General features: G+C 37.1%; 6 protein-coding genes across 10 annotated transcripts; 2 read left to right on the plus strand and 4 right to left on the minus strand.

Moving 5' to 3' along the window:
• Positions 1-1,243: 1,243 nt before the first annotated feature.
• On the minus strand, positions 1,244-2,357 carry LOC9315828. Of its 4 annotated transcripts, none has more exons than XM_002881564.2 (3): positions 1,852-2,357; positions 1,689-1,754; positions 1,244-1,596 (listed from the first exon to the last, which is right to left on the minus strand). In XM_002881564.2, exons 1-3 carry the CDS (start codon positions 2,203-2,205, stop codon positions 1,441-1,443), a joined length of 576 nt encoding a protein of 191 aa, XP_002881610.1. In that variant the 5' UTR covers positions 2,206-2,357; the 3' UTR covers positions 1,244-1,440. The 4 variants fall into 4 exon arrangements, with proteins under 4 accessions (XP_002881610.1, XP_020883846.1, XP_020883845.1 ...); XM_021028187.1 differs by having other exon boundaries at positions 1,244-1,599; XM_021028186.1 differs by having other exon boundaries at positions 1,843-2,357.
• A 29-nt stretch (positions 2,358-2,386) lies between these two features.
• LOC9317677 lies at positions 2,387-4,971 on the plus strand. The gene is made up of 9 exons (XM_021028184.1): positions 2,387-2,492; positions 2,572-2,685; positions 2,775-2,820; positions 2,937-2,991; positions 3,438-3,533; positions 3,646-3,699; positions 3,764-3,829; positions 4,580-4,658; positions 4,746-4,971. The coding sequence occupies exons 1-9, from the start codon at positions 2,448-2,450 to the stop codon at positions 4,821-4,823; spliced, it is 633 nt and encodes a 210-aa protein (XP_020883843.1). The 5' UTR covers positions 2,387-2,447; the 3' UTR covers positions 4,824-4,971.
• A 42-nt stretch (positions 4,972-5,013) lies between these two features.
• Positions 5,014-8,273, minus strand: LOC9315829 (diphosphomevalonate decarboxylase MVD1, peroxisomal). Its single transcript, XM_021028181.1, has 9 exons — positions 7,793-8,273; positions 7,426-7,624; positions 6,881-6,944; positions 6,518-6,662; positions 6,128-6,214; positions 5,824-5,981; positions 5,676-5,724; positions 5,435-5,559; positions 5,014-5,359 (listed from the first exon to the last, which is right to left on the minus strand). Exons 1-9 carry the CDS (start codon positions 8,000-8,002, stop codon positions 5,158-5,160), a joined length of 1,239 nt encoding a protein of 412 aa, XP_020883840.1. The 5' UTR covers positions 8,003-8,273; the 3' UTR covers positions 5,014-5,157.
• A 212-nt stretch (positions 8,274-8,485) lies between these two features.
• On the minus strand, positions 8,486-16,147 carry LOC9317678 (uncharacterized protein At2g38710). Of its 2 annotated transcripts, XM_021028183.1 has the most exons (7): positions 16,077-16,147; positions 11,352-11,390; positions 10,823-10,984; positions 10,279-10,398; positions 9,310-9,424; positions 8,944-9,037; positions 8,486-8,865 (listed from the first exon to the last, which is right to left on the minus strand). In XM_021028183.1, exons 3-7 carry the CDS (start codon positions 10,924-10,926, stop codon positions 8,657-8,659), a joined length of 642 nt encoding a protein of 213 aa, XP_020883842.1. In that variant the 5' UTR covers positions 10,927-10,984; positions 11,352-11,390; positions 16,077-16,147; the 3' UTR covers positions 8,486-8,656. The 2 variants fall into 2 exon arrangements, with proteins under 2 accessions (XP_020883842.1, XP_020883841.1); XM_021028182.1 differs by lacking the exons at positions 11,352-11,390; positions 16,077-16,147 and adding an exon at positions 11,102-11,343.
• A 1,036-nt stretch (positions 16,148-17,183) lies between these two features.
• On the plus strand, positions 17,184-21,921 carry LOC9317679 (65-kDa microtubule-associated protein 5). Its single transcript, XM_002879716.2, has 11 exons — positions 17,184-17,446; positions 17,918-18,121; positions 18,208-18,450; positions 18,553-18,768; positions 19,292-19,447; positions 19,559-19,718; positions 20,221-20,372; positions 20,650-20,737; positions 21,223-21,296; positions 21,367-21,441; positions 21,542-21,921. Exons 1-11 carry the CDS (start codon positions 17,396-17,398, stop codon positions 21,773-21,775), a joined length of 1,653 nt encoding a protein of 550 aa, XP_002879762.1. The 5' UTR covers positions 17,184-17,395; the 3' UTR covers positions 21,776-21,921.
• Positions 21,922-22,015: 94 nt separating this feature from the next.
• Positions 22,016-23,979, minus strand: LOC9315830 (peptidyl-prolyl cis-trans isomerase CYP22). Its single transcript, XM_021029584.1, has 6 exons — positions 23,669-23,979; positions 23,304-23,391; positions 23,052-23,144; positions 22,867-22,899; positions 22,583-22,639; positions 22,016-22,374 (listed from the first exon to the last, which is right to left on the minus strand). The coding sequence occupies exons 1-6, from the start codon at positions 23,896-23,898 to the stop codon at positions 22,264-22,266; spliced, it is 612 nt and encodes a 203-aa protein (XP_020885243.1). The 5' UTR covers positions 23,899-23,979; the 3' UTR covers positions 22,016-22,263.
• Between the last annotated feature and the right edge of the window lie 457 nt (positions 23,980-24,436).

Genomic DNA, 24,436 nt, shown 5'->3' on the forward strand with positions numbered 1-24,436 from the left:
TTGTGATTTAAATAGAGTTTTAGTGACTTTACATGTTATATAGAATCTATTGTTATTCAATCAAAATTTTTTAAAAGTTTGTTGTAGTTTGGTGTTATTAATTTAAGATTTGTAAAAAGTAATCTAAAGTTCATCAATCTGGAGTTATTGGATTCATACTTTTATAAAGTCATTAAAAGTTTTGTGTTATTCAATTGTAACAAAAGAATCTATGATTGTTAATGAATTAAATTATTATGTTATTGGTTTATGACTTTTTACACTTTACTTCACAAAATAAATAAAGTCATTAAAATAGAGAGATTGTTTAGAAAACTTAACAAGATTATGAAACACTAATCAACAATATTCTAGAAAACTCTCTAGCAATATTTTAGAATCTTTCATTTGTTTACTTTTTATAATTTTATTAAATTCAGCAAAATTCTATATAAATTAGGAACCAATAACACTCCTAATAAATTTTCATTTCTCATAAATTATTTAGAATTATCAAACTTGAAACTGAATGACTAAATAAATAAGTAATTAGAAAACCAAAAAGAAACAAAAGGATTCCAAAAGAGATTCATCGAATGATATGAATATGATGATTAGTACGAGAGACTCCTAAAGCAGAGAAGAAGAGAGACAAAAAAGATAAGTCAAATCGTCTTTGGAGAAAATTCACAAAGGTCAAAAAATAAATAATGAAATCTACTATAACTCCTGATACATTTTATGTGACTTTGATCTGGCACTTGGGTGAAACCAAAGTGCCAAGAAGCATCATTAACTCCTTTTTGGTTTTCAGTATAATTATGTCATCATCCACCACAACTTCTTTAACATTCACTTGCAACAGTTCAAGGCATTCCGTTTTCCCAAGAAAACTCTTCAAGTGTTTCAATTCTTGACTAGTCAAGTTAAATAATGGGAATGAGCTAGAAAAACAAAATCAAAGAAGTCAAACATTGATTTGGCAGAGAATCAGGTTACAATGATCAACTCTGCTGAGGTTGACACTTGATGCCCTCCCTGCACGAGACATTTTTAAGAAATTATTTGGTTATACTAGTATCCTTTTATTTAATAAATGGTAGAAACTTAAATTTTTATTAGCTTTGGCTGTAAAGTTAATATATGAAACCATGAAATGACCGCTTCTACTTTTCAGAGGAGTTTTTTATAAGCAAGATTAAAAGTTTTGACTTTTGACTCTAAAAAGTTGCAACTTTTTGCATATCTTTTTATACAACAAAAATTAGTTCTTGCTCTTCTTATTATTATTATTAGTCACATCATTTTCATTGCACAGATTGTAGATCTTACTTTTGGTTACTTCCTACACTATCAACAAAGTCTCCGTAATAGTCCAACCAAAAGAAAAGAAAACAAGTAAAACGTTGCAACAAATGAGAGAGAAGCAGATACTAAATCACACCACAAATGTGTGAAAGCTTAGAGAGGCTTAAAGTAGAGATGATCATCAGAGAAAAGAACCCTAAAAGCTTGTCTGCATTTACACTTCAATCTAATTACAAACCCATCTCCAGATCTCTCTATCCTCATCCCTCCTCCACATTCTTCTTCTTCTTCCACTTCCTCTTGCTCCTTCTGCTATTTCACCGTAAACTTATCAAAACCAGTACTTGCGACCTTTAAGACTAAAAGAACAAATGCAGAATCATTAGAGAATAACATCAAACCTCATAAGCATAGTTAGTCTCTCCACGTTTCATCTTCTCAACGCAATTGTTAACCATCTTCATCGTCTGTTTCACCAAAACCAATTCAAGATTCTTCATTAGTAGTTCAAAACAAGAAGTGAAAACAAAGATTAGAGAAACGCTTAATAGTTACATAAGAAACCTCTGTATCAGGATCAGACGGCGTCGTTTCTTGCTCTTCCGAAACAGAGCTAGTGAGATTCGTGTACCGGGTCGGGTCATGAACAGAGGAAGTTTGTGTTTCCGGGGAAATGAAGAGACGAGGAGAGGTGACAAAGATTGGGTTTTGAGGGGAGATTTTCCTGCGTTTGGGGAGATCGGATTCGTCGGAAACAGGGGAGGCGCGTTTCAACGGAGGGGTGATTTCCTCGGCGGAGAACAAGGATGATGAAGGAGAATAGTAGTCACGTGGTGAAGTGAGACGGAGGAGAGATAGATCAATGTCTTCGAGGCTCAGATTGTGGTTACGCTCTTGAAGTTGTTCTTCCATCATCATCTTCTTTAGTCTTCTTGCTTCCTTCTCTGTTTGTCAATAATTTCTCTGGAAAACGAAAATAAGTTTGAGAGAATGTGAAGAGAGTCTTGGAAGTTGAAAAGGATATATAGGACTCGGTTTAAAGATTCCGGTTCATGTTCGGTTTAAAGATTCCGGTTCAATACTTTTACTTTTAATTTTTGTAAAATTAAACCAGTTGCGAAAAATCCACTCCGACGATAAGTGTGAGTCTGACAGCCGGGATGAGTGTCGCCGGCGTCCACCGTTTAACTCTTTCTCTCCCGCCGGTACTCTTTTTGTCTCTGGCTCTCACGAAACCCTGATTTTTGAGCTAAATTACTAATCTTGCTGCTCTGTTTCCACAAGTGTTCTCTCCGTACTTTCAGCATCCCCGCCAATGGTCAATCTCTGCTACCATATAGCTTCTCCGTAGTCCACCATAGTCACCGGCTGGTTACCTCCTTTAGTCACAATCACAATGTTGGTCTTCTTAAATTCCTCCACTTGATGGTTGCTTTGATTGAGAATTGCTATGAATACTTGTGTCTTACCTCTTTACTTGTACTTAGGCTACTAATAAATCTGATGCAGAGTCTAAGCCTTCCTATGATGAAGGTACTTATTCATGTATTGACATTTTAAAGGTGGAACCTTTCAACATTTTATGCATCTTCTTCCTTACCATGTTTGTTATTAAGTTTAGTTTTTACACTGTTTTCTCTTCTTTCTAGGAGAAATGTTGGATAAGAATAGGATAAGCAGGAGAAACCCGTTCGTTTCAGAAAAGTATGTGATATACTAAAATCTTTCTTTCGGTATACTTTTTCTATGCCTCTATGGTGGTGCTTGTGTGAGTTAGAATATGGATTTTACTACTTGTTTTTTTCGTATGTTTAGTTTAAGAAGCAAGAGAGGAACCAATATTACGGATTATGTTATCTCTTCTTTCAATAATCAATTTCAAACATGTTTTCTGCCTCTTGTTTATGTGGAAGGTTTTGGTTCAAATTTTTGCCTGAGCTACTTGGTTTTCCACTTCTTTGGTGATCATGAATATGTCATTTGTATTTCGGATATGGTCTGTCCAAATATCAGCTAAGATCATTTATGTTCAATATGCTTGAAATCTGCATTGCAAGGAAGGATTTGGGGGATTTATATGATTTTTAACATTAGCAATATTTTTTCCATTTCATGATTTTGCCTGCCTTGATATGCTACCAAAATTGCAGGCTTCTCAAGAAATTGAAGAGATATGGAGTCTCTGGAATACTGTCCTATGGGATACTTAATACGGTCTATTATTCCAAAGCTTTCCTCTTGGTGTGGTGAGTAGAATAGAATTTTGACCGTATATGCTCTGTGTAAAGCTACAAGAACATTGTTCTCCATCATAACATACTTGAGCCACAACAGTGACGATTATCTATATGTGTATAGGTTTTATGTGGCCCCAGCACCGGGAAAAATGGGTTATCTTGCTGCGGCTGAGAGGTATGGAATGTTTTTCAGCATTTCCTAGCATTAAAGGGATGTGAAAGATTCGTCTTGCATGCAGATTTCTTAAAGTTATGGCAATGGTCTGGGCTGGAAGCCAAGTTACTAAGCTCATCAGAATAGGAGGGTATGTAGCTAATATAAGTTTCTTACTCAGTTAGTTCCCTATAGCTTAAGAACATCAGCATGCTCTCATTATAGTGTCATGGGTCTGAAATGCCTTGGAGGAAGCTCTTTAACTGCTTCCTGCCAGTTCATGATGATGTTGTAGCCTTGTAGGAATTAAGACCTTTCATATTGTCTCATCATGATAGATGTGCAGACTATCGCATCATTGTTTTAGCATCAATAATCAAAGTATCATTTGATTTGCAATGTTCACAAGTGTAAAAAAATTTGTATTAGTAGATCCTGAAAAAGTGCCTAGTACTTCAACCTTTTCATGTGTAGGTCTAGAAGAGATAAGTAACTAATATTTGTAAATATTAGTCTATCGATTTTAAGATGCATGTGGTGATGAAAATGGTACCTTCAACCTGATCCTTTGGCGTCTAGTAGACAATGCAAATCCTTTCATATTCAGTGAACAAGAATAATCAATAACAATGTATCCTCTATATTATTTCCAAATAACAATCAGTTTGTTCTCGTTTACGTGTAACATGTTTAGGTCTTAGGTGACAAGGTAATGCTAAGGAGAAGTGGTCATATTATTAGTAGATAATCTGTTTTGTTAGTGAAAGTGGTTCAAAACCAGTTATAACATAGTAGATGGATGCTGGGAAGTCGCATTTGCACTTGCATTTCCTAGTTGTGATTATTGCCGACCTTATCTTGTTATGATGTTGTTACTCATGAAGAATGTTGATGGATACAGGGCAGTGGCACTTGCACCTATTGTTGATCGAGGATTGTCATGGTTTACAGTAAAATGCAAGTTTGAAAGTCAGGGAAAAGTGAGGCACCCAAAATTGCTCTGAGTAATACATATATAGATGATGATGATGATGAGTGATTAACCTGTGGATGCATTGCTTTGACAGGCTTTTGGCGCACTGGTTGGGATATGTCTTGGTCTCGCTTTGATGCTGTTTGTTGTTGTGACACTGCTTTGGTCATAGAACAGAATAATAGTTGCGTTTAGTAGGTTTTTGCTTGAGAGGCATTGTGAAAATTGACCTGATATTGTATTATTAGTGGTGGTCCGATCTTTTTTTGTTTCTGGATGATACATTCAGATTTAGCATCAAGATCTTAATTCGTTTGCAATATTGAGTTTTGCATCTACGTATGGCATTTAGATGCACCCGATGCAGAAGAAAATTGTATGTAAACACAAATAATTAGAGAAAGATTCAGATGAGTGCTCTCTTAGGACAAGAGTAAGAGGTGGCAAAGCAAAAGACAAGCTGTTGCAAATCTCAGAGTTGCAGTAATAACAAGACATATAAATGGTTATTTGGGGAGGCCAGTTTGAGGATGGAGAAGGGCTTGAGTTTGGTCTTGAAGCACCACAGGACCTCTTCCAGGTCTGCTGCATATAAAATAACTCACTTCACCTTTTTGATCCTGATTTCCAATCTTGTCTTTAATTCCTTGTGGGAGCTCTCCTTCCAAGCCTGCCTCTTTTACAATCGATGTATCACCCAGTACATAACTATACAAAGTAGCGAAACACCATTTTTATTAGTCCGGGATTTAATCACTTAATCAATCACAATTCCTATCTCACCTCTTCATGTCTGTGTCAGGCTTCGGAGGGAAGCAGTAGAGCAGCCCCTGCATCAATTCAACTGCTACTTTCCTGTTTCTTGCAATCAGAACTGCATTTGGGCCAGCATCAAATGTATAAGCAATCTGTCCAGGACAATGAGATTAAGATCAGAAGACTTGTCCAACACCCTAGTCTCGAAATCTATTTGAAATTCAATGCTTGCTTGTGAGGTATATATGGAGTAAGCAAGCATACATACCTCTGGTGTACCGGCAGAACGGTTCCACTTTTCAACTAAGCTGATTATCCTGGCATCATTAGTTAGTGGATTGCGATCAGTACCACATCACTGATAGCTAAAAGCTGAAAATGACTGCCAAAAGAAACAAAAGAAGAGAAAGAGATACCTGTGGGAGGTGTCATTCATGTAGAATATGGGTGGAGATGTATCCATACAAACAGCATGAAACTGATTACTGTCTGAACACGTCAATTTTGTAAAAGATGTAAAATCTCGATTCTTTATAGCTTCTTCCATTTGCAAAATCCGTACTGGGACAACTTCCTAAGGAGAAATTAGACCATGAAGTTGAGGGGATTATTTTCATTTTTGAAGTTAAGCAAGCACAACCAAAAAACATTCATATTCTTTGTTTAGGAACCCAACAAAGGTTATTTTAGGTGATACAGACTGTTATCAATCATACATACCTTTGCTCTATGCTGTAAAAGCAAACTTGTCTCAACACTCTCACGCATTCCCGAGGTGCTGCTTGTTTCCTTCTCTCGTGAACTAACCTGCATGTAACACAAGCTAGTATGAGTTGAAAAAAGGTGAACAAAAAACCAAATGAACGAATAAGCTTTTGCAGGCTATGATGGAAATGATAAGAAAACATAGAATTATCACAGAGTTCAGATCATATTATTCAAAAAAATCAGCAGAAATATCTTATCCAGATAACACACCTTCATTCATGTCATTAGACAAGAGAGTGTAACAAAAAGTTATTAGAGACCGACATAAGAAGATGAAGAATAGGATAGATACTGCACATGAATCTAAAAATGCACTAGAGTAAAAGTACTTAAGATCCATACCACAGCAATAATGATAACAAGATCATCCCAATGCTTATCATCTACCAGTTGAACTGCAACACTGTCACTCCCATCTTCTTTGTTTCCCATGTTCCACTTGACAAATCCCCCAAATAAACTACGGCAAGCACTTCCTGAACCTTGCCTACATGAAGAAATGACATTATAATCATATATACTGGTACCACTTAGTTTATAGAGGAACGTCTAACTACACATAATTCAATTAAAAGCACAGAGCAAACGGATGCATATTTAAAAGTAACTGTAAAAAATGGATTATAGTAAATCGTATAGTTAACATGGAAGATACAAAAAAGATCATTAAGGGTGAAAATGCGAGTCAGGTAACGTAAGTCATACCTTGCTATAGCAGAAAGTTGGCTTGGATCTTCATTTACATTCATCAACTTGGCAAGAGCAAAAACTGTACCCAAAAGCAACTGTTATATAATACATTGAGCAGTTTCCAAAAGAAAGATCGACTTAGGGAATCTAGAAAACCATTCATCACTGGAGGAAAGAGACAGGATCAATGTCATTGAAGTTTAGCAATTATAAGCTGAATTATGCAGAAAAGATGAAAATCTAGAAGGAAGATGAGGGATAAAGAGAAGAAAGCCATGTAACCATTTGGTTGTTCATGAAACTATATTGTAGCTCTCTCTGGTCTCCCTTGTTTTCTCTTCTATTGATGTGTTACCACTTACATAATAAAAAAGGGAAAGATTGTGTATTATCCAGAGCTAAACAAGATCAACCAGATGGTGTAATAAAGTTCAGATATCCCACAAACAAAAAGCACCTACATTTTCATGAATGTACTGTCTAGTCCTACCTTTAAGCGATATTCAAGTATCCAGAAACATACCATGTGACAAAGAAAACGGAGAGAAAAAGAAAAATACCTAAGCAAGCAAAACCAGCAGCTGAAGATGCTAAGCCAGCAGCAGTAGGGAAATTGTTATGAGAAGCAATGTGCAGATGCAATTTCTGCCAATCCTTCTTCTCAATCTTGATACCCTTTTCTTTATCTTCAAGATCATCAGCACGACTTCGTATCTCCCTCAAGCAATTCTGGTACCTACTTCCAGAAAGTGAGATTTCCTATACTAGCATGAAACCAAAAAAACACCATCAACAAAAACCAACAACACTCAGATTCTTATAAATCCCAACAATACATTACCTAATCCAAGTCCGTTTCATAATTCAATTCATACGAATCTAAGCTTAAGAGACGATTTCAATATGAGAAATGAAGAGCAAAAGTACCTTGCCATTGAGCCACATTCGATCTCGATCAAAGGAAGGACTAACAGAGACGGTGGTGAGAGTACAGAGGTGATCAGGATCAAGCGTGACGCTAATGCTATCGTTAATGGGGAGAATCCGAACCTCATCTCTCTTTCCCCAATACTTAATCACGGCGATATTCGTCGGCGTCTGTGCCGTCACCATCATCACCCATTTCTCCTCCGCCATTAGCACAGCTCAAGCTTTTTCGAATCCAGAGATCTGTAGCTTTCTCAGAAGATTCAAAGGAGGAAATGAAAGTGACGGAGAGTTCGAAAAAGAGAAACAGCTCAAATCAGGTGGGAGATTAAAATAAGGTTGATTGGTACGAACGATACGGTTCCGTCCAAAGAGCACTTAATTTTAATTATTATTATTTTTTTTCGTCAGAGCACTTAATTTTAATATGCGAAAATTTCAATAACCCCCACATTTTGAAAATTCTTACAAAATTAGCTTGTACTCCTTTAATTACTAAAACAACCTCCAACTTTGAGTTGACTTCATTGAATTACACTCACTTTGAGTTGACTTTTAACAACATAGAGACTCATTTTTCGGTGTTACTGGAGTACTAGGTTGAGGTTGATTTCAACGTAGTCAACTCGAGTTCAAGTTTATTTTGTGGACCTTTTAACATCGAGTCTAATTATGAGGAAGTGAGGAACAAAGTGAGACAGGGATGAAAGTGATTTAATTAATGTTACAATTGAGAAACAGCCAAGTCGAAGTCTCGTTTCTTTTATGAGAGCCAGACAATTTTGGAATCATAGATAGAGGATAAATTAGGAGGTAGCCAAACATAATCAATGGCATCCATTTGCAGCGGTTTTTTGGTGCAAGTCAGGCAAAGGAGGGCTTGTTGATCCCATTAATACCCGGGCCAACACCCCTTGTCGCCTTCACATATGAAAGGTATTCGCTATAATGCATGCTGAATAATGTACTCTGGTAACGCGTTAGATTGATTCGCCTACGCACTGCTTCTGTTATTACACCATTGTATCCTGCTTTACGCACCAGCGAATCGATTGCCTCTATCTTTGTCCAGCCTGAGAATTAAATAAGTAATCGGTGTATCAACACCGCAAATAGCTTCATGTACTTAAATTAATGTATCAAAATGGTACCTTCATGAGCTGGCACCTCAGGCAAATATGTGGCACTTCGCTTTGTATTAGTCTCAGGTTCAGTAAACTCAATGATTATACCATGCTTACCGACCTTTAGAATGATATCACGAAAAAAAAAATCACCAACGGGGAAGATGTAGAAGACAAACCACAAACAAGAAGAATCCGATAAAAACTAAATCTACTTGGTGCCTCTAAATTAAAATGTCATGAGTTTAGCAAAGCAGAGCAGTTAACTGAGTGGGAAAATAATATGAGGGAAAGGACAACATAAGGTTTATTGGACAACACTTCTTGATGGCACCTATATTCTTAATTCGCAAGATTTACATGTTGTAAAAAAAAAGAGTGAAGAGAGAATACCTCCCAATCAAGGTAATCTTCTGCATCTTCATAATCAGTCAAGACAGACACAGTACATTGCAGAGATGGCAATTCTTTGGCCTGTATAGGTGGGAACCTACGATCCCTTAAGGCACTGCAATTTCAAATAAGAAAACTAGTGTCGTTTATAAAACGGACAAAAAAGAGAAAGAGGGATACCACAAGCATTTACGACCAACCACATGAAATAAAAGGCAGATCAGCTATGGGAAATGCTAATGAATAGAGGCTCACTCTGCACAAAATACACCTGCACATAAGTGCTTCATTTGTGGTTTCAAGCCTATGCTTGCCAAAACTGAATACTCAGTTCCTTTACAGCAAGTTGGAGCCTAATTAGCTCTCACTGTATTACTATATCTACTCATGCTCACCATATACACAATGTTTCGAAAAATGATATAACAAAACAGTTTAATCAGCTGCAGCAGATTTGTGTTGCAACAAAAAGGATAAATTACACACCAAACTCAGTACAAAAAACAGCTGAAAAACCTGATACTTGATATGAAATCTTCTAGCTCAATACAGGGAATGCCATTTATGTCTGTTTGATTAACTAGACAAAGAACTGCCTATTTACATATGTAAAAGTACATGTGTACCTATCCATTACTTTGTTGTTTATCATTGTATGGTTATCCATCTATAGTCTATCTTAAACCGCTCTTAGTACCAAGCAACAGAAGTACATTACAACAAGAGAAAATGAGCAAGAAGAGAAGCAAAGCAGACAGAAAAAGACAAATTCAACAAAGTTGTTAATAGATAATAGCAAAGACTTAAGAACACAGAAATACGACAAGCAAAGTTGAGGCAGAACAATTTCAACCATGAAAAAAGCAAAGCTCTTTTAAAGGCAAAACAGACGAAAGCACATCATGAATATGGCCAAGGAAAACATATGACATAAGCAGAAAATGAAACTATGTGAGGACGAGTAAGTACCTAGTCAAGGCATAATCCTTGAAGCCACTGATCAAGCGGCGTGCTTCCAGTGTACCAATACATCCACGCAATCGAGGCTCTCCACCATTCACTATTTTCTTCCAGGTAACAAACAATGGACTACAAAAAAAAAAAGACTGGACCATTAGTAAATAATGGACCATGCGTTTCAGATTATATATCACACATTCATATATTCAACACATAGACCCAGAAAACAAAAAAAAATTAGTTTCTAGCATCACTAAGATAAAACATGCAAGGTTTGCAAGGATTTGCACATCACAGTCTCTGAATAAAGGCAGATTGTGAAACAATCGTGGAAACAATATCCTCACAACAGTTTCACAGACTCTAAGTGACTACTCATAACAATTTCAAGAACAACTTGGGACCATAAAAATTGATTTAGTATTTAAGAACAGATCGTGCGTTCATTAGTACTCTATCCAATTTCCAAACAAAGAGAATTAAAAAAAAAAGACGAATACTTTGAGAGAGATCAGACCTTGCATGTCATAACATACCCAAGAAAAGAACTTACTGATTGGCCTCTTGAAAGGCAGGTGGTGGAGTCTCTTCATTGTTGTAGTGAGAGACCAAAGTGTCGAAACAGTAGACAGCCATTTCTCTGTTCGCCGATACCATCGTTGCTTTGAAGAGGCAGAACCTCAGAAAAACCTCCAAATGAGCAAGTAATGTGAACCTGAAATAACCAAAATCTTATTATGCTTATAGATTTAACTACTGAATACAAGTTCGCATGTAGGATATATAACAAATAACTGAATTTTCCCGCAATTTCATGTAACCCAAAAGATACCAATTTTAAACACTAGCCAGAGCCAAATATCGAAAGCAACTCAAAAATCTAAAACCAAATTGCACAAAAAAAAATTGAATTGTTATGGTCGACGATGAAGATCGGTAGATGAAATTAAAATGTTTTCTATAAGGGAAATCAATTAAAAGATATGGAATCTAAAAGGGTATGGATCGATCTGTAAGAAGAATCGAAACAAAAAGAGATAGGGGGAATCAATTCTGAGTATGAAGAAGCGAGCGGAGAAAACCTGAGTAAAGCGCAGGAGAGAGAGGAAGATGTGTGAATTGTTGGAGTAAACCGGAAATAAAGAAGCAAACCGGAAATAAAGATTTGTCTTGTTGGTTAGTTTTTTGGTTCCGAATCTATTGTTTAAGACCGAGTCTATTTCTTAAGACCGAGTCTTGTGGAGTTTGAGTTCTGTTTCAGTTAGCTTGCAGTAGATGTAGGAGATATAGTTGATGTAAGACTATATAAGTCATCGATTATCATGAGAATAAAGCAAGTTTTCCAGAGTCAATTGTCCAAAGCACTGATTACTTTTACAAATTGGTATCAGAGCTCGCAAATTCTGACCTAGAAAACGAGAGAGAAGCCGCAGCTTCAAACCAAATTGAGAGATGGGAGACGATAAGATGAAATTGCCTCAATTTGATGGCCATTGGGATCACTGGAGTGAAGTTATGGAGAACTTCTTCCGAGCCCGAGGATTGTGGAGCCTGATTGAGGTCGGTTTCGATGAGCCACCAAACACGACAGTCCTCACGACAGAGCAGAGAGCGCAGCTCGACAACGCCAAAACCAACGACCACAAAGTCAAACACTATCTCTATCAGTCAATCGATAGGGTAACGTTTGAACAGATCCTGGACAGAAGAACTTCCAAAGTGATTTGGGATTCGATGAAGAGGAAATTTGGGGGAAGTGATCGAGTGAAGAAGTCGCTGTTGCAGAAGTTAAGAAGAGATTTCGAAGTGCTCGAAATGAAGGAATCTGAGAAGATAGAAGAGTATTTCACCCGAGTGTTGGCCATCACAAATCAGATGAGAAGCAATGGAGAAGTGATGGGCGATTCAAAGGTGGTGGAGAAGATTCTCAGAACGTTGAGTGAAAAGTTCACGTATGTGGTGGTGTCGATTGAAGAATCAAAGGACATTGAGAGCATGTCACTTGATGAGTTGCAGAGTTCGTTAGCGGTTCATGAACAGAAATTCAAAAAACATGAAAGAGGTGATGAACAAGTGCTGAACGTGACACAAGGAAGAGGGAGAGGTGTCCACGGAAGAGGAAGAGGACGAGGTCGTGGCAGGTCCTCCTTCAACAAAAGCACAGTGGAGTGCTACAAGTGTCATCGTCTTGGACATTTCCAAAATGAATGTCCAAAGTGGGATGAAGCAAACTATGCAGATCTTGGAGAGAATGAAGAAATGTTGTTAATGGCATATATTGAAGAAGATGTGCGTGAGACAGAAGAAGAGGTTGAGGAGATGCTGATGTCTTGGAGTGATACTGAAGAAGATGTTGAGCAGTTAATGATGTCCTGCACCGGAGAACAAGAAAGCTTAAGACGAAGAGCTTGGTTTTTAGATTCTGGCTGCTCAAACCACATGAGTGGAGACAAAAGCTTGTTTTCGGGTCTCGACGAAAATTTCAAACATTCAGTCAAGCTTGGAAACAACAGAAGAATGGAGGTTGTTGGTAAAGGAAATGTGAAGCTGGTGCTGAATGGCATAACGTACAACATCAGTGAAGTTTACTACGTGCCTGAACTCAAAAACAATCTCTTGAGCATTGGTCAACTTCAAGAGAAGAGGCTGACAATACTCATACAAAAGGGAATGTGCAAGATCTACCATGATGAGAAAGGGCTGATAGCAGAAAGCAAGATGAGGGCAAACCGGATGTTTATGCTGTTTGATCAATCCAGAGACGAAGAGAGATCAAGCGAGCAAAGATGCCTCCAAACAACCTCAGAAGATGAAGCAAGGTTATGGCATGAGCGGTATGGGCACTTGAGTCACCGAGGAATGCAAACTCTACAAAGAAAAGGCATGGTACGTGGTCTTCCCATTTTACATTCACAGAATTTCACATGCTCAGACTGTCTAGTGGGTAAGCAACCTAGAAAAGCCATTCCAAAGAAAAGTACTTGGAGAGCGAAGGAAGTACTTGAGCTGGTGCATTCTGATATATGTGGTCCTATAAATCCAATATCTGCTAGTGGAAAGAAGTATGTGTTGTGTTTCATTGATGATTATAGCAGGAAAGCATGGGTGTATCTCCTAAAGGAGAAATCAGAAGCATTCAGTCACTTCAAACTGTTCAAGAGCAGAGTGGAGATTGAAACAGGAAAGAAGATAAAATGCTTGAGAACTGATCGGGGAGGAGAATACACCTCAAATGAATTCTCAGACTTCTGTAAAGAGCAGGGAATTCGAAGGCAATTAACCACCGCATACACTCCACAGCAGAATGGAATTGCAGAGAGGAAGAATCGCACAATCATGAACATGGTGAGATCTATGTTTTCAGCAAGAAAGATGCCAAAAACGTTCTGGCCAGATGCAGTGATGTGGACGATCTATGTCCTCAACAGATGTCCCACAATTTCTGTCAGGAATATGACACCACAAGAGGCGTGGAGTGGGGTGAAGCCAAATGTTGAACACTTCCGTGTGTGGGGAAGTCTTGCTCATGTTCATATTCAAGATGAAAAAAGAGGAAAGCTTGACGATAAGAGTACAGTTGGGGTATTTGTTGGTTTCTCTGAAGAATCCAAAGGATATAGGATGTACAATCCAAGTACAAAGAAGATCATGATAAGCAAAGATGTGGTTTTTGAGGAAACAAAAGGCTGGAATTGGGAAGAAGAGCAAGTCAGTACTGAACTGACTTGGAATGATGATGATGCGATTTGGGAGGAAAGTGAAACTGAAGGAAGTAGTGGAGGAGAGTCTGATGGAGAAGGAAATGCTCAGACAGAACAAAATGAAGAAACAGAAGAAGCAGTTCAGCCTCAACACCCTACTGTAGCTAGAGAGGTACGGACGACTAGACCTCCACAATATCTCAATGATTATGTCATAGGAGAAGAAGAAGAAGAAGATGAGGTGAATATGGTTGAGATAAACATTGAGGATCCATCTACTTTTGAAGAAGCAGAGAAAAGTTTAAAGTGGAGAGAAGCTATGGATGAAGAGATAAAATCGATCATCAAGAATGAAACTTGGGAGCTGATGGTTTTGCCAAGAAACGCTAAGTGTATAGGAGTGAAATGGATTTACAAAACCAAGCTGAATGAACATGGAGAGGTGAACAAATACAAAGCGCGGTTGGTAGCTAAAGGGTACTCTCAAGAGCATGGTATCGACTACACAGAGGTATATGCTCCTGTTGCTAGAATGGATACAATCAGAACCATAATAGCTACAGCTGCACAAAAGGGATGGGATATCTATCAATTAGATGTGAAGTCAGCTTTCCTATATGGTGTTTTGCTGGAGGATGTCTACATTCAACAGCCAAAAGGATACGTTGCTGAAGGAGAAGAAGAAAAAGTTTACAAACTCCACAAAGCACTATATGGATTAAAGCAAGCGCCAAGGGCATGGTTCAGCAGGATTGAAGAATACTTTGTCAAAGAAGGATTCAATAAGTCGCAGAATGAAGAGACTCTATTCCTCAAGACAAACAAACAAGGTGACATTCTTATTGTGAGTATTTATGTGGATGATCTGATCTTCACAGGAAATGCAATCTCAATGATAAGGGACTTTAAGGAATCAATGCAGAAGGAGTTTGAGATGACTGATCTGGGCAAGATGAGATATTTCTTGGGTATTGAGGTGATGCAGACGCCACAAGGAATTCATGTATCACAGACAAAGTATGCCTTAGAAGTCCTGAAGAGATTTGAAATGGAGAACTGTAATGAAGTGTTCAATCCAATAGTGCCTGGCAGCAGACTTGATATGGATGAGGGAGGAGAAAGAGTAGATGAGACTTACTACAAGCGAATTATTGGAAGTCTTATGTACATCACAACGACCAGACCGGATCTGCAGTTTACTGTAAGTTTCCTAAGCAGATTTATGTCGAAGCCAACAGTTTTACATTTGCAAGCTGCTAAGAGAGTCTTACGGTACTTAAAGGGTACTAAGGATTTTGGTATTTGGTATGAGAGAAGAGGAATTGGTGAACTATTGGTATATACCGATAGTGATTTTGCTGGAGATACTGAAGGTAGGAAGAGTACATCAGGCTATGTTTTGATCATGGATGGAGGAGCAGTAGCTTGGTTGTCGAAGAAGCAGCCTATTGTCACACTCTCTACCACAGAAGCAGAGTATGTAGCAGCATCAGTTTGTGCTTGTCAAGTGGTCTGGTTCACGAGAGTTTTAGAAGAATTGGGACATGAAGCTAGAGGAAGTATATCAATTCTATGCGATAACACCTCTACCATCAAGCTTTCGAAGAATCCTGTCTTTCATGGAAGGTGTAAGCACATTGGAGTTCGTTTTCATTTTCTACGAGAGCTGGTAAAGGATGGAGTAATTCGATTGGATCATTGTGAAACTCAGAAGCAGGTGGCTGACATTTTCACAAAGCCACTGACGCGAGAAGTGTTCGAAGGTCTGAGAAGCAAGCTTGGGATTTGTTCTGCAGCAGATAAACTAAGCTCTGTGAACCGGGCTTAGTTTAGGGAGGATTTGTTGGAGTAAACCGGAAATAAAGAAGCAAACCGGAAATAAAGATTTGTCTTGTTGGTTAGTTTTTTGGTTCCGAATCTATTGTTTAAGACCGAGTCTATTTCTTAAGACCGAGTCTTGTGGAGTTTGAGTTCTGTTTCAGTTAGCTTGCAGTAGATGTAGGAGATATAGTTGATGTAAGACTATATAAGTCATCGATTATCATGAGAATAAAGCAAGTTTTCCAGAGTCAATTGTCCAAAGCACTGATTACTTTTACATGAATTTTGTTGAAGAGTGTACGTTTTTGTTTAATTAGAAAGCTTTGTTGTTTGATGATTTGAGTAGTGACAATTTTTTTTGGTTGGTGTCTCTTTTTCTCAAAGACTTTTTAACTATTTGAGCTTAGTTACGGCCGCAGCTAGTTTTTGTTTTTCTCGATATTTACGTCGCCCCCTAGCTAATAGCTATGATCAAATTCTTTAAGAAATATAAGCTAATTTCATACAACAAGATTTTTTTAGTTAAATAATATAATACTTATTGGTGGAGTATAAAATATCGTTTAATCTATGTCTTATATCCAAATAAAAATTAAATTAAAACTATATAGAATTTTTTTTTTATAGATATGAACAACCTTCATCAGTAAATATATGTGGTTATATAAGTTTAAAATATAATTTTTTTAAAAATAACTAGGTTAGTAATTGTCTAAATTTCTTTCACGGTTTACTTTGCATAAAAATAAAATATAATATACAATCAAATAAAAATAATAATAAATAATTTTTATATATGGTAAAATGCAAATCAAAGAAAATTTGAAATAAAAGAATTTTTATTTTATTTCAACATAAATAGATACATTTTTTTAATTTTTGTTACTAAATCAAGTTTATTCTCTAAAATATTGGTATTTTGCAGTGTTCTAAAAAGCGGTCTAGGCGGTCGCCTAGGCCCCGACTAGGCGCTAGGCTCTCATGCGACGTCTAGATAACCGCTTTGACCGCCTAAAATTACATAGATCTTGTTTAATGTATTTTTTCAATTTTAATTAGAGTTTTATTTATATATATAGTTATAAATATTTATATATTGTTTAATATAAATATAAATAAATGTTTTGTCTAAATTTCTTTCACGGTTTACTTTGCATAAAAATAAAATATAATATACAATCAAATAAAAATAATAATAAATAATTTTTATATATGGTAAAATGCAAATCAAAGAAAATTTGAAATAAAAGAATTTTTATTTTATTTCAACATAAATAGATACATTTTTTTAATTTTTGTTACTAAATCAAGTTTATTCTCTAAAATATTGGTATTTTGTAACCTCTCTAGAATTTTAACAAAGAAAAGTGAAAAAAAAAAAAAAAACATTTGGACTTCCCAGTGCACAAAATTCGAGAGGGATACTAAAATTTTCTAGTTTACCGCCAAAAACATTTCTTTCCAAAATCGACATTTGCTCTCGTCCTTGAGACGATATCTCTCGGGATCTTCACGCATAATTCAGATAAGCCTTAGGAAACTTCACCTTTTAGGGTTTCTGAGCAACGTCAATTTCTCTACTCGGCGCCGGCGGCGGGAACAAAATGTCTCCGTCTTCAACCACCACTTGCACTTCCCTTCTTGAAGAGTTGCAGGTTCTTAGATTCCTCGCTTGTTTCTCTCCATAGCTTCTTCATTTTCTCCAGATTGTTTCGAAATTTTGACTGCGGGCGATTGCGATTATCTATCTCTTTTGATTTGAGTTTCTGGTGATTCATTGATTCGTTGGGTAACGCAATTGAATATAGAATATTGATTTTATAGGGTTTATGCTTCTCTGGTCACTGTCAGTTAGATTCAATTCCAGGCCATTTTGTCAAATTCTCGCTTCAAATGGTTCTTAGTTGATATGAATTGCCGAATTATGCCTCCGCTGTTACATTTGCTTACAGTTTTTAGGTTTTCCTGTGAAAGAGATGTACTCTAATTTTTCTTGGGTTGGTTTTAGTATGATGCATTTCTTACTTAGCTTCGTTTGGGTCACTACTTGAGCAATTGAGCATATGTATTTCCAGTGTTTCTTACTTATACTCTACTTATATTTCCACTGTTTTATTCGTTTATAGATAATATGGGATGAGATTGGTGAAAGTTACAATGAAAGAGATAAGATGCTGCTAGAACTTGAGCAGGAATGTCTGGATATATACAATAAGAAGGTTGAGAAAACTCGTAAGTACAGAGCTGAGTTACAGCGATCCTTAGCTCAAGCTGAAGCTGAGATTGCCAGCCTCATGTCTGCGCTTGGTGAAAAAGTTTCGTTTCCCAAGGTATGGTACCCTTAGCAACACTACATGTTTGTTTCATAGAGAGTATATATAATGTCTTATATATGTTATTGTTTTTGTTTGAAAAGAAAGAAGGCTCTTTGAAGGAGCAAATATCTGCTGTAAAGCCTGTACTGGAAGATCTACTGATGAAAAAGGATCGAAGAAGGAAAGAGCTCTCTGAGACACAGACTCAAATAGAGGAGATCTCTTCTAACATAGCGGGGAATGATTATACTGTTTGTTCTGGTCCTGAAATTGATGAAAGTGACTTGACACAAAGAAAGTTGGATGAACTTAGAGAACGTCTGCAGGATCTTCGCAATGAAAAGGTGTCCTTACACACACACACACACACACACTCACACACACGTCTAAGTAATTATTTTAAAATGTTGGTGGTTATTTGCTTATCATCTTTATTTCAATTTCAGGCTGTTCGACTGCAGAAAGTAAACTCTTATATCAGTGCTGTCCATGAGCTGTCAGAGATTATGTCATTTGATTTCTCCAAGGCCTTGAATAATGTCCATAGCAGCTTGGCTGACTTTTCAAAGACTCATTCGAAAAGCATTAGTAATGATACTCTTGCTAGATTAACAGAACTTGTAAAGTCTCTCAAGGAGGAGAAACATGAGAGGCTGCTTAAGGTGATAAAAAATAATACTTCTGAACTTTTTTGACATATATTTATGCATATATATTCTACCAATTTTGTTATCCTGATACAGTACTGCACTTAGGAGCTAGTTTGCTGAGTTACACTTTGGATTCAGATATTACATATGAGCTAAAATTATTCACTTTCTTACCAATTTATTTGACGAGCCATTTGAATGCTGCTGATTTGTCATAGTCTAATGATCACTATGTAGCATATGTTTGACATAATTTAGACTTTGGTATCACTTAGGGACCTTTTTTCTTCTTTTCTATGTACCTACTTGCACGTTGGAACATCATTCAAGATCTTTGGTGGTTTAGTATATATGTTATATGGTTTCTCATGTCTTATCACTGCACTTGAGCACAATAGCATTCAATTAGGAAATGCAGGTTTATTGGTAGCCTCTAATTTAACCTGGCACCATTTTTTACGGAAATGAATTCAGCAACTCCATGAAAGAAAACCTTAGCTAGACGGATTGATACCTTGAAATTCTTATATTTCAGCTACAAGGTTTGGGAAGAAGCATGCAAGAGCTGTGGAACCTAATGGAAACACCTATGCATGAGAGGAGAAGATTTGACCATTGCAGTAGCTTACTTTCTGGTCCACCTGATGAAGCCATGAAAAAAGGATGCCTCGGTCTGGACATTATCCGAGAGGTATTTGATCATGTTTATTTTATTTTATTTTGGTTACCTAGCATTATCATCTACCCTGATGTGTCTCAGTCAGCATCTATTTTTTTCTTAAGTATAATCGTTTGGTCGTAGGCCGAAGATGAAGTGAAAAGACTCAATGCCCTGAAGTCCAGCAAAATGAAGGAATTGGTGTTTAAGAGGCAGTGTGAACTAGAAGAGATCTGTAGAGGGAATCATATGGACATTAATAGTGATGCTGCAAGAAAGAGTCTTGTCGACCTCATTGAATCTGGTACGATACACATTCTTCTTGAGTAGGTCGATTATTTAATTTAGTACTTCAGTTTGGCAGTGTACTTTTGTGCTTTTCCTTGGCCTCCAAAGGTATGCTGCTTGTACGCCTTAGTAAGAGCATTATGGAAAATCTATGTAAAATAAATGGAAGTCTGTAGCTCAAGCAAAAAGGATTCATATTTTTGCTCTTACCTCTCCTTCAAGATATTGACTTTTTCATACCAAATAAGATATCTTATCCAATGTTGCTAGTTGTTACTTCCCTCTTTGACTATCTGTAGCATTTCATCTCCATTTCATATTTGTCATGTGTCAAGTTTGTCCCAATGTTTTTTCTTCTGGATTTGTAACTAAGATGCTTCATGACACACCTGCAGAACTTAGTTTAATAGTACAATGTGCATGGTTTCACATATTGTTAAGTTACTGATGCGATTAAAATATGGCTCAAAAGAGACCTATCATCGGGTGTGTAGTCAGTGACACGTTTTCATGTGCAGGTGATGGTGATCTGTCTGATATTCTTGCAAGAATAGATGGTCAGATCGAGAAGGCAAGAGAAGAAGCTTTAAGCAGAAAGGAAATTTTGGACAAAGTTGATAAGTGGAGACACGCAAAGGAGGAAGAAACATGGCTTGATGACTATGAAAAGGTGAATACCAATTTACCTGATAAAATTTAGAGTTGTAATTCCTGAAGATATGTCAAGAGAAGACTAATTGTGACCAATTTATCTGATAAAAAATAGAGTTGTCAAGTCTAAGGTTAACCACAGTCTATAAGTATTAGAGAACACTTTTTCTTTTAAGCGTGTCTACTTTTCTTATGGCTTTAATGTTAGAGAGTATCAATTTTTTATGTGTGAACTTCCTACAGACTAGCTTTTTGTATGTATTCTTGATTGTCTCTTCAATTATGTTTCTTATCAGGATGAAAATCGCTTCAGTGCTGTGAGAGGAGCACACAAAAATCTAAAACGGGCAGAAAAAGCTAGGAGCCTTATCAGCAAAATTCCTGGTGAGTCTTTAGTTGCATTACTTGGTTAATGCAAGTAAGTCGGATTTCACAATGATGCTGTCTGGAAACTATACTCGGTGACTGATATTCCTTTAGATTAGTTTGAATAATCCACTTTTTTTATAAGACAAGATTTCTATTTCTCTTGATATGCAAACCTAGTTTTTAAGCAGGGCAACAAGAAGTTTTGGGCTCTCTTTTTTGCCTAAACAGTTGTTCAAACATACTCTCTAACTCAATCATTGATTACTGCTAAAACTTGACTACGCATGTTGTTGAGAATTATTGATGTTTTTGTTTGCACTTGTTCGTGTAATTAGAATGTGAATGTAGTAGCTAGCTGTGCCTTATCCAAATCAAGTGAAATGTTTTGAGACTTTTTGTGATGCTTAATCATCCTGATAACTTAGTTGATGTTTATGCAATATATGTTGGAAAACTGATCAGCCTTATGATGATTTACTCTCTTGTGTTTCTTTTCTAAGCGATGGTCGATGTCCTGACCACGAAAGTGAAGGCCTGGGAGAAAGAAAGAGGAGTCCCCTTCTTATGTGATAAGGTAACTAACTATGGATTTACTTAATCCTCCTTTATGGTCTGCTTATATGATTTATATCTTTTGATTCCAGCAACCGTTATTACAAACTCTAGAAGAAGACATTGTTATCCGTGCTCAAAGAGAAGAGGAAAAGCGTCAATTCCGAGTATGTCTTCAAAATACAGAGAAAAACATGGATTTATAGACGGATCAGTGTGTCACTGAGCTAACAAAACAAAACTATTTCTCCTCTTTTGCATAAACAGGAGCAGAAACGACTACAAGGACAGCTTGCTACAGAGAAAGAAGCAAAGTATGGTTCAAAGTCTGCAAAGAAGAAGCAATTGGGACAGAGTCTGAACACAGACAATGTGACTAAAACTCCCATTGGTCGACGCATTGGGAATACACCTGGACGTTCTGCTACTTCTGGCGGCAAAGATTATAGAGGCAATGCCGTGATACCATTGAACTATGTTGCTCTTCAGAAAGACGATTAATGATAGATAAATCAATAAGGAGGGTTTTAGGGTTTAAAATCTTTAGATAAGCTACATTTACATGTTAATGAGCTGAGACTTCTAATGTGTTTCTTTTGGGATTTTGCTTCCATTGCTAATGAAGTTCTACAGATAGTAGCGATAAATATAAAGTGGCTCATTTCACTCACAAATTATCGATCTCCAGTTACTAGATTGAACACCAAGTGAATAATTAATTTGCTATTGCAGCTTCAAAACTGAAAACAGAAAGATCTGACAAATGGTTTTTGTTAAAATACAATCATACCGGCCATAGCCTTAACTGTAGTATTTGTAAACCGTAAAAAGTTGACAACGTTTTTGATAACCAACAATGGGATTTGGCTTCTGTCACAATGCCTAAGTTTAAAACTAATAAGCTTTGGGCTCTCATTACATTCCTCCTTCAGCAGAAAAAGTTCTTTAAGGAGTGGTTTTTGGGTGAGAAACTACATGGGTAAAACATTTCACATCTCCCCACACTCTGTAATTACAACCGCAAGCTTAGGCCGGTTATTGGGTCCAATAGCCACGTTCTCAATCTTCCGCATCACCAATAAACCATCCCCAAGCACTCTCTGTACATCAAAAGAAGAATTTGCAAATGAGTCATAACAACACTATTACCGATTATATGCATAAGAGTTCATGACTCAATGGCTCTTCCTTAACTATTTATAGCTATTAATAGTAGACAAATCTCAGTTATAACCACAAAAGGAGAACTAAGAATTTGATGGAAGAAAATTAAATAGCTTAAGAAGTGTATGTGAAAAGAGAACGTACCCCAAAGACAACATGCTTGTTGTCAAGCCAGTCGCATTTTGCACAAGTGATGAAGAACTGCAATGCAAAAAGCAAAAGTAATTATAGCCTATATGACAACATTTTATGCCCAACCAGCAACTAAAAATCTTAGGTGTTTAAACCGTTCAAGATTTCTATATTTGTTTAGCATCATAGTCAAAATAGAAGGCATCAAATGATCAATGCTTGCATTATCCACATTCTTGTTTCAATTTGTCTCAGAACACAATTAAATAAGGCTATTCTAATGAGACTGAAATTACCTGGCACCCATTTGTGTTTGGCCCACTGTTTGCCTACAACAAAAGAATGAGAACCATAATATTAGTGATCAAACTCATGAGTAATACAGAGTTTAACTAATGAAGACCGAGGTTCAATATATATTCACTGCATTGAAAAAAGGTACACAACTTTATAACTCAGATTCATAAAGCAAATTGCATACCATAGAGAGCAATCCTGGCCCAGTATGTTTGGCAGTAAAATTTTCATCCTCAAACTTGTGGCCGTAGATTGACACGCATCCACTACCATCATTCTGCAGAGTTTTTAACAAATTAGATATCCAGTAAGAAGAGATACCATAACGATTAACGAACCAAGAACACACAGACAATAGAACTAAAAGCCAGTGCCAGTTGAGAACCAACATAAGTAATCAAGAAGTGAGGATTCATAAGAAGTAAAGGGTACTGACCTTTAGAAAATCACCACTTTGAACCATAAAATCCTTGATGACCCTGTGAAACTGACACTCTTTGTAACCAAGAGGCTTTCCAGCTTTTCTGCAATTGCACAAGAGCCAACCAAAACGTTAAAGAAAATTAGATTAAGAACCAAAGATTTCTCAATTAGTCCTAACCATTGTGCATCTATACGCTTAAGCTAGCAAAGTTCAAGAATTAGGCATTAATAATACAAACTGTAGATTGAAGCATGAAAGAAGCAGCAAACTCAAGCCTATATGAATCCAAAAAAGCTCTTAAATCTCTTGAGGAGACACTAAATTTTTAAATCTTAAATCGTAAAATCAACCTCAAAGTCCAGAAAAAATAAGTGTACCTGTGTTCACCAGTACAGAACTGCCTGAAGTTTTCAGCGGTTTTGGGAGCAATGTCAGCGAAGAGCTCCATCTTGATACGACCGGCGGGGATGCCACCAATAGAGACGTCGAAGAAGACGACAGGGTTTTTAGGGTTCGGTGGTCGGACGTGCCATTCAACGTTACCACCTCCGCTTGAAGGAGCTGCTGTTGTAGCTGCTGCAGCAACGATTCCTCCTCCGGAATTCATCGGAACTTCAAATCGTCGTTTGATCTCTCTCAACTTCGGCAAAAACCTTTTTGTCCTTTCTTTTGCTCTCGTTGTTATGAATCTCGTGTATTCTCTTATTAATGAATGAGGTTACAACTTATATATATACACAATAAGGGAGACAAATCCCAATTGGATTAGGAAACCCTAAAGCCCAAAGCCCAATAAGACTAACATAAACCGTCATTGGGCGAATCTTCTAGAAGATAGACATGGGCCTTCTAGAACATGGACATGGGCCTTCTAGAACATGGACATGGGCCACGGTTATGGAGTCCATCCGTAATGTGGTTTACAACACTCCCCCTTGGATGACATAACCGTGTAGATGCCAAAGGATCTTTGTAATGCGTTTGGGGATGCTGCCTCATTAAAACCTTACCAGGAAAACCCATTGGGACAAAACCACGGTGAAGGAAAAAGAGTACTGCACGCATTACTCCCCCTGGTTTGGTCATCCCTGCAAGTCCTTAAGTCTCCGCATTCCAATTTGATGCGTGAGCTTTCCTTAATTGTT

The sequence above is a fragment of the Arabidopsis lyrata genome, assembly GCF_000004255.2.
Source record: "Arabidopsis lyrata subsp. lyrata unplaced genomic scaffold ARALYscaffold_4, whole genome shotgun sequence".
NCBI lineage: Eukaryota > Viridiplantae > Streptophyta > Magnoliopsida > Brassicales > Brassicaceae > Arabidopsis > Arabidopsis lyrata.